Genomic DNA, 9,329 nt, shown 5'->3' on the forward strand with positions numbered 1-9,329 from the left:
TGCTGCTCTACTCTTACTGGAGAAAAACATTTTTTTCTTTCAACACGAATTTCCAACATAACTTCTTTTGCACCATTTTTAAAGAGAATACTTCTCAGCATCAAATAAAAAGTCTATAAGTCTAAAGTATATATTTTTACTACAGGCCAATTCTTTTTTACTGACACACTGCAAACAAGCTGTGAATCATGCTCTGTGAGATTTTCTGTTGCAGGGTTTCTTACCTAAAACGGTGAGTTTAGTTCCAGCTCCAAAGTAAGCTTCCCTGTTCGAGCACAGAGACTCTCAACTGTAACAAAACCTCTTCCCACTGCCTCTCTTTATCTGAGCCTCTTTGAAATTATTCCAGCTTTGTCCCTCTTTGACATGTAAAGACTTTAACTTAGAGTTTACAAAATAGTCAAATCCTCCTAGACTTGTTTTTACCATTTAAACATCTACTCATATTTTTGTGGTTATTTTATGGTTATTGAATCTAGTAATTGGTGGTTAGGAGTCGTTTAAGCTTTAAAGTATCTTAACAGTATCAAAAACATCTTAACCAAGTCATACCTGAACAATATTTAAAGCACTTAAACATATTTCTTACCCAAAACGGTTAACTTTGTTCCTCCACCAAAGTAAGCTTCTGAAGAACCACCAGAGTCACAGTGCACTTGATCAGTGCTCAAAACGGCCCAACATGCTGCTTTTACTCTGCTGCTTTAGTTTCTAACTTTTCAATAAATTTAACTTTTCTTTAAAACCAAAAACTACAGCCTGTTGTATGCAGTACAAACCTCTCAGTTACCAATGTGATTGTCTTTATTTTAACTTACCAAGAACAGTCAGTTTGGTGCCTTGGCCTAAATAAGCTTCGTCCCGACACAGTGTTTAAGCTTAAGAACAAAAACCTCTGAGCTGAACTTTACTTGGACTTGACTGCAGCAGGTTTCTTAAATGAACAATATAATTGCAACGCTTTTTTAAATTTGTTTGATTTCTTACCTAGAACAGTCAACTTTGTTCCTCCACCGAAGTAAGCTTCATAACTACCAGAGGCACAGTGCACTTGATCAGTGCTCTAAACAGCCCAACATGCTGCTTTTCCTCTACTGCTTTAGTTTCTAACTTTTCAATAAATGTAAGTTTCCTTTAAAACCAAAAACTACAGTCTGTTTTGGAGGTATATGCAGAAAAACACTCTAGTTTACCACACGTCGATTGTCTTCTTTTGTAACTTACAAAGAACAGTCAGTTTGGTGCCTTGGCCAAAATAAGCTTCGTTCAGACACAGCCTCTAAGCTAAACTTTAACTGGACTTGACTGCAGTAGGTTTCTTAAATAGACTGTAATTGCAATGAACACTGTTGTTTGATTTCTTACCTAAAACTGTTAACTTTGTTCCTCCACCGAAGAAAGCTTCATAACCACCAGTGGCACAGTGCACTTGATCAGTGCTCAAAACAGCCCATCATGCTTTTACTCTGCTGCTTTAGTTTCTAGTTCTTCAATAAATATAACTGTCCTCTCAAACCAAAAACTACAGCCTGTTTTTTTACAAGTCGTATGCAGTAAAAACCTCTTAGTTACCACAGTGATTGTCTTTATTTTAACTTACCAAGAACAGTCAGTTTGGTGCCTTGGCCGAAATAAGCTTCGTTCTGACACAGCGTTTAATCTTAGGAACAAAAACCTCTGAACTACCTAACTCTGAGCAAATTGACTGGACTTGAAGGCAATACATTCCTTAAATAGAGTGTAATTACAATGCTTTTTAAAATGTGTTTGATTTCTTACCTAAAACAGTTAACTTTGTTCCTCCACCAAAGTAAGCCTCTGAACCACCACCAGAGTCACAGTGCACTTGATCAGTGCTCAAAACAGCCCAACATGCTGCTTTTACTCTGCTGATTTAGTTTCTAGCTTTTCAATAAATGTAACTTTCCTTTAAAACCAAAAACTACAGCCTATTTTTTACAAGTTGAATGCAATACAAACCTCTCATATACCACAGTGACTTGGCTTTATGTCAACTTACCAAGAACAGTCAGTTTGGTGCCTTGGCCGAAATAAGCTTCTCCCTGACACAGCGTTTAAGCTTAAGAACAAAAACCTCTGAGCTTAACTTTAACTGGACATGAGACTGGATTTCTTACCTAAAACTGTTAACTTGGTTCCTCCACCGAAGTAAGCTTCTGAAGCACCAGTGTCACAGTGCACTTGAACAGTGCTAAAAACAGCCCAACATGCTACGTTTACTCTACTGCTTTACTTTTTGGTTGCTTTTAAGTATTTATTGTATTAAATGTCACTTTTCTCTCAATCCGACACCAACATTTCCAACTCCAACAGTCTGGATTTTACAAGTTTAATGTAACACAAAACTATTTCCTTCAACAACTAACCTGCTTGTCTGTGTTTTACTTATCTTATGGTTGAATTAATCAGAAGAAACTTTGATGTTTTACTCACCAAGAACAGTCAGTTTTGTTCCTTGCCCGAAGTAAGCTTCGTACTGACACAGCGTTTAATCATAAGAACAAAAACCTCTGAGCTGAACTTGAGTGCAGTAAGTTTCTTAAATAAAGACTAATATACAATACAATTGCAATGCTTTTTAAAATGTGTTTGACTTCTTACCTAAAACAGTTAACTTTGTTCCTCCACCGAAGTAAGCTTCTCCACCACCAGAGTCACAGTGCACTTAATCAGTGCTCAAAACAGCCCAACATGCTGCTTTTACTTTTTTAACTTTATATTTACTTTATTGTATTAAATCTCACTTTTCTCTAAATCCAACACCAACATTTGCTGCACTGCAGTCTGGATTTTACTAGTTTAAAGTAACACAAAACAGTTTTCATCAACAACTAACCTGCTTGTCTGTGTTTTACTTCTCTTACAGTTGAATTAATCAGAAGAAAGTTTATTGTCTTACTTACCAAGAACAGTCAGTTTTGTTCCCTGCCCGAAATAGGCTTCGTAATTGGCACAGCGCTTTGGCTTAATATCAAAAAGCACTGAGCTGAACTTAAACTATGAAGATCCAAGAACATTATGATTCTTAGTGCACTACTCCAATTACAAAGCTTATCGTACTTGTTAAATTTTAATCTTCCTGGACTTACCTAAAACAGTCAGTTTTGTTCCTTTTCCAAAGTAAGCTTCATTTCCAGAGTCACAGTGCAGAAATACTGAGCATGAAACCCCTGTCTTTCTTTAGCAGAATGATCTATGGACAGTTTTAACTAATACTTCTGTTTCTACTAGTACTCTAAAGCAACGTGACATCTACCAAAATACAGTAATAAAGTGAAATATTTACCTAAAACTGTCAGTTTGGTTCCTTGGCCAAAGTAAGCAGGATTAGTGTTGCTCACAGTGTTTTTACGTCAGCTCAATAATTCAGCTTTTTTATAACAGCTATTTTCCTCCACTTTCAAGCCAATGTTTTGAATATTTTAAGTTTGTTGCAGTGAACTGAAGTTTTAAAAGGAGCTTCGACTTACCCAAAACAGTGAGTTTTGTTCCTTTTCCAAAGTAAGCTTCGGCATTGTCACAGTGCAGAATTACTGAGCATAAAACTCTTGGATCTTTCTCAACCAGAATTATCTTTGGAACATATTTTACAAATACTTATATTTCTACTAGAACTCTAAAGCAACGTGACATCTGTCAAAATACAGTAATAAATAGAAATATTTACCTAAAACTGTCAGTTTTGTTCCTTGGCCAAAGTAAGCAGGATCAGTGTAGGTCACAGTGTTTCAACTTCAGCTCAATAATTCAGCTTTTTTTTAATACAGTTTTTTCCTCCACTTTCATACCAATGTTTCAACTATTTTAAGTTTGTTGCAGTGAACTAAAGTTTCAAAAGCTCTGACTTACCCAAAACAGTCAGTTTTGTTCCTTTTCCAAAATAAGCTTCAGTTCCAGAGTCACAGTGCAGAAATACTGAGCATGAAACTCCTGTCTTTCTTTAGCAGAATGATCTATGGACAGTTTTCTACAAATACATCTGTTTATACTAAAACTATAAAGCAATGTGACATCTATCAAAATATAGTAATAAAATGAAATATTTACCTAAAACCGTCAGTTTGGTTCCTTGGCCAAAGTAAGCAGGCTGAGTCTGGGTCACAGTGTTTTAACTTCAGCTCAATATTTCCGATTTTCATAACAGCTATTTTCCTTCACGTTCATACCAACCTTTCAACTATTTTAAGTTTGTTGCAGTGAACTAAAGTTACAAAAGCTCTGACTTACCCAAAACAGTCAGTTTTGTTCCTTTTCCAAAGTAAGCTTCGTTTGCATTGTCACAGTGCAGAAATACTGAGCATGAAACTCCTGTGTCTTTCTTTACCAGAATGATCTTTGGACAGTTTTAACTAATGCTTCTGTTAATACAAGTACTCGAAAGCAATGTGACATCTGTCAAAATACAGTAATACATTTTTATATTTACCTAAAACTGTCAGCTTGGTTCCTTGGCCAAAGTAAGCAGGCTCATTGTAGCTCACAGTGTTTCAACTTCAGTTCAATATTTCAGCTTTTTAATAATAACTATTTTCCTTCATGTTTATACCAACATTTCAACTATTTGAAGTTTGTTGCAGTGAACTGAAGTTACAAAAGCTTCTACTTACCCAAAACAGTGAGTTTTGTTCCTTTTCCAAAGTAAGCTTCAGATCCAGTGTCACACTGAATGTCTCCTCTACTAAAAAGTCACAAAACTTTCTATAATCATCATATTGAGATACAGTCTTATATTCCAGAGGATGAAGAAGCTTTAAACATGCAGGATGAGCTTCATAATGTCCAGAGTTGTTTTGTTCTTTGTCAAGTTCAGTAAAAGAAGCATTCAACTGCTCCATACCAACTAGAATACATTTTAAAAACCTTTTTCCTGCAGATTTCCAACATATACATTGACTTTTCAATGTCAGAATGTCCTGCCATCCTGCACACCTTCAGATTATTGATTTTTCTGCTCTAACAAGTGTCTCAGGTAGCATGTAGCTGTCTACACAATGGGAGTTAATGGCAGGAGGTTTTTGTACGGCGGCTCAATGAGTTTGTATCACTGTGGCCCCCTGTCCCCACGATGAAAAACCGTCATACAAAAACCTGAAGTCTCTTTCTCTCGCTCCTCTCCCCTTCCCCCACCCAGCTTCTCCATATCTCAGCCTCCATCTCTCTCTGTGTGTGAGAGCAGCTGCACAGGTCGGGCTGAACGAGCTCCAACCTGACTGCTGCTATTTCTGTGACAGCTAAGAAAAGAAGCAAGAACAAAGGGAAGGTAAAGATAAACTGGTCTTTGTTTGTGTTTGTTTGTCACTCCTCAGAGGAAGTGACATCTCTACTGGTCACACCTCTTGATCCTCCCAGTGATCGGTGAACTAAGGAGACACATTCACTGACTAACGTTTACTGAGAGATGTGACACTGTACGTGAACCATAAGCTGTTCATTTTTTATCCTAAGTTGGAGTAACAATCTTTAAAAAAAGACACTGTGCAAAATGTCCATTCAAAAATGATTTATTCCTTTAAAACAAATTATCACATCAAATGTATATGATGGAACTTAAGTTATTACAACATATCATTATTAAGATTATCAGATGGTGAAGATGCTGCAGGCATGACATCAATAGAAATTCTCCCTCATAACATCTGATATGGAAATATTTTCTCTCTCACCATTTTAAGGAGCTATTTAATTGCAGTTTTATTTAATTCATTCAATTAAGAGAATCCATACAGCTTTGCAAACTAGAAATGGTGGTAGAATATTTCTCCAATCTTAAGTAAATGTAGCAATGCCACAGTGTAGAAATGGAAATATAAGTACACGTTGCATTAGTTAAGTAAAGGTACACAAGTGTTAGCATCAAAGTATGACGTATCACCAAAAGTGAACACACTCTTTATGCAGAAAGACTCATGATAGAATCACATATATTATATTAATGGATCATAATTACAGATGCATCATTATGTAAGCATCACTTTAGTGTTGCAGCTGGTAAAGGTTGAGCTAATCTTAACTACAAACTCAATCTATAATAATATATCAACTGATCGGTCTGGAGTGAAGCTACAGGGCTGTATACAATGCAAACGAACTCGTACTTAAGTACACAAGCAAATGTACTTAGTTATATTCCACCACTGCAGATTAATTTACAGCTATACAGTAAATGTTCATATGTGACATTAGTGTATTCAGTGAATATTCTATTCGTTCCTATAAATAAATGTATTAAATTAGTAGTGCATAAAAGTGAATGCATGTTTTTTTAAAACCTACAACATAGTATGCTGTCTGTTGAGGTATTATGCTGTACATTTCCATGATTATTTAGCAGAATGATTTATAGTAGGCTGGGAGACTTGAACTACTTAATCTAAACTACAGTTTATACTACGTTGTAAGCATTTCTATGATAGTGCAGGTAAAGTGCAGTAGTTCTGCAGAGGTCACTTTTATGTAAATTGCACCTTATTAAGACCTTATTATTCAGTGTAATTTTTAAAAATATATATTTGGGGCCTTTTTAATCTTTATTAGACAGGACAGCTTTAGGAACTGACAGGAAAAGGGGAGAGAGGGGAGGCCTCTGCAAAAGGCCCACAGGTTGGATTTCAAACCCTGTTGACCACTGCATCAGAGGACTCAGCCTTGGAGCTTTTATTTTTAATACCATTTTAATACCAGTTTCATAAATGATTGGTTCCTATTTGACATATTATCCTAACTTCTAAAAAGCACAAGGTGATTTTTATTTTTAATCTAACTGTAATCCCACATGAACCCTGTAGAGGTCAGTGTATGACCTCTTAGACCTGATATACTTTCATATTGTCAGACTGCTCACAGAATTACAGTAAAATAAAGCAGCAGAGACTAAAACAGAGACACACATCAGACAAACTGTATTGGACAATAATACTGAATATGATGAGAAATCTTTACCAAGTTAACACCTGCTCTCTTATCTCAACTGATCAGCTTTGCGGTGTTGCTGCAGAGATATCATGACTTTTGGAGAGGCAGTTCTTGTACCTATAATAAATGAAAAATTCACCATTAAAAAAGTTTTCTTTCATATTTTTATGTCAGTTTGTTGTCGTATTCACAAAATCATACTCAGAGTCCCTCAAAGATCAAAAGAATAACTGTCCTCATTCATTCCTACTCCCTGTGTTCTCTTCCCGGTTTGAGGTTGTTTGTTCTTGAGGTTGTTGTTTAGCTGTTGAGGCTTTCTGAACCATTGTGCTCTACTAGACGCACAGTAATATACAGCCGAGTCTGCAGCTTTTACACTGTGTATCTGCAGAGAGGAATTGAGCAGCGTAGGCCGTGACATGGTGTACTTGGTCGTGTTGAAAGGAGCTTCAACCCTGCACGAACCTTTACTGAGAGAATATGATACTAGCTGCATATCACCACTGCTGCCTTGTCTGTACCAAAACATGTAGAAATATTGTTCATCATCTTGTTCACACTGCAAGGTTACAGCCGGGTCTCCTTCACGGCTGAATCCTAATGAAGGCTGGTGAACTTTCACACCAACAGAGGAACCTGAAAGTAAGAAAGTAAACTTTCAATGATGAAATCTGTAAAGGAAAAACGTATTAGATTTTTCTTTCTCAACTGAATTTAACTGTCCTTACTGATGCAGATGAGAACTGCAACCCAGAGCAGCTTCATTTTGATGATACTAAAATCAGACCCGTCTACATTCACAATAATAACTTTGCCTTCAGGATGAAAAGCTGCTGCTGGACCTCACTGAACAACTACAGACACATAAGATCTGCCTCTTCCTGTCTTCTCTGGTCTGACTTTTTCCAGAAAGTCTGAATGAGTTGTGCAGCTACAGTCTCCTAGTGGCCACTGAGCTGCAACTGCAGGTTAAAGTTCTCTCAAGAGCACTTACTGGTTTCTACAAGACTTTAGAGGAGAGTTTTTAGCTTCTATTAATATGAACTGCGAAGCTTTGACTATTCTGAATCCATATTACGATTGCTCCACTTCCATTATGGCAACTACAGTCTGACAGTTTAGTATCAAGCCAAATGAACCACAGCTCCTTCCTGCCTGTGTGCCATCTGTAACAGACTGTTATTTGTATGACTGCCTGGTCTGTATGCATCACTGTGACTGGCAGCACAGTAGTAGGTGCTGCTGTCGTTAGGGTACAGCTCAGTAATTTCAAGAAAGAAGCTGTTTTTGGATGTGTCGATCGATGACTGGAAGTGGCCCACAGTTTCATCGTACTCTTTGACGAGGAACTCCATTGCAGCTCCGTGGTGGTTTTGCCGGTACCAGAGCATGGTGTAACTGCTCATATCTAACCCTTGACCCATGCTGCACTTCATCGTCACTTTGACTCCTGAGTGAGAAATTTGATCTCCAGACTGAAGAACTACAACTGTTAGACCTGTGGCACATGAAGGATAAAGTTTGATCATGTCTCACCTCAATATACAGAACAATGAATCAACTGAGATGTGTACATTTGATGGGAACTGGACCCTTCAAGTACTGGTTAGCTAGTACATCCATTATGAGTTGATACACAAAAGCCCACCTGAGTGTAAAAGAAGCGATAGAGAAAGGATTGTGATAAGCATGTCAGCGATGAGCCTTCTTCCAGCTGAATGAGGCAGACAAACGCTCTGTTCAAAGGTAACACAAGGTCACAGGCTGCCATGATCACATGATTGGAGAGGAAGTACTGTATCATCGCCGATTATCAACCGACACTTCGAGGTGTATGGAAGCTCATTTTTGGTGAAGATCAGAGCAGGTTTGAAGACCAATATGGAATCAGACATTTAATTGCATAAGTTCAATGCTGCAAGTGTCAAGCATTTAATGGTGACCCCAAATGTTATTTCTGTCATCTGAAACAGTATTTACATCAACATCAGACACTAAAGCTTTATACTGAAAGTATTTTAGTTGGGATGACACACCTCAATGATAAAAGAGAAACTACTTTATATAAATACCTAAGTATTTCATTTATAAGCAATACAAGTCAAAAATAAAATTTGAATTCCATACAATAACTGAAAAATATGATTGCATTATATTAACCAGTAAATGCCTCACAGTGATTCAACATACAACATAATAGAATATTAAATCTTTTCTTATCCTTACTACATCCTTACTTAGTGAATGCACATTATTCATCACAACATGAGCAGCTTTCATTACATTACAGTAACTGACAATCAGTTACTGTAACAGACAATAACTGACAATCAGTTACTGTAATTAAGAAACTCCCAGGATGTATTTAATGTATAATTTACTTTTATTTATATTTT

General features: G+C 36.8%; 1 protein-coding gene across 1 annotated transcript in view; it reads right to left on the minus strand.

Moving 5' to 3' along the window:
• Positions 1-8,384, minus strand: part of LOC118336887 (M1-specific T cell receptor beta chain-like) — a 10,871-nt gene extending 2,487 nt beyond the window's left edge. Inside the window, exons 1-3 of the mRNA XM_035673646.1 lie at positions 8,147-8,384; positions 7,455-7,569; positions 4,629-4,699 (exon numbers count right to left, since the gene is read on the minus strand). Of these exons, the coding sequence (XP_035529539.1) occupies positions 4,629-4,699; positions 7,455-7,569; positions 8,147-8,369 (409 nt within the window). The 5' untranslated portion in view covers positions 8,370-8,384. The remainder of the gene's footprint in view (positions 1-4,628; positions 4,700-7,454; positions 7,570-8,146) is intronic.
• Between the last annotated feature and the right edge of the window lie 945 nt (positions 8,385-9,329).

The sequence above is a fragment of the Morone saxatilis genome, unplaced genomic scaffold (genome assembly GCF_004916995.1).
Source record: "Morone saxatilis isolate NCDOM2014 unplaced genomic scaffold, NCSU_SB_2.0 Contig3, whole genome shotgun sequence".
NCBI classification, from domain to species: Eukaryota; Metazoa; Chordata; class Actinopteri; family Moronidae; genus Morone; species Morone saxatilis.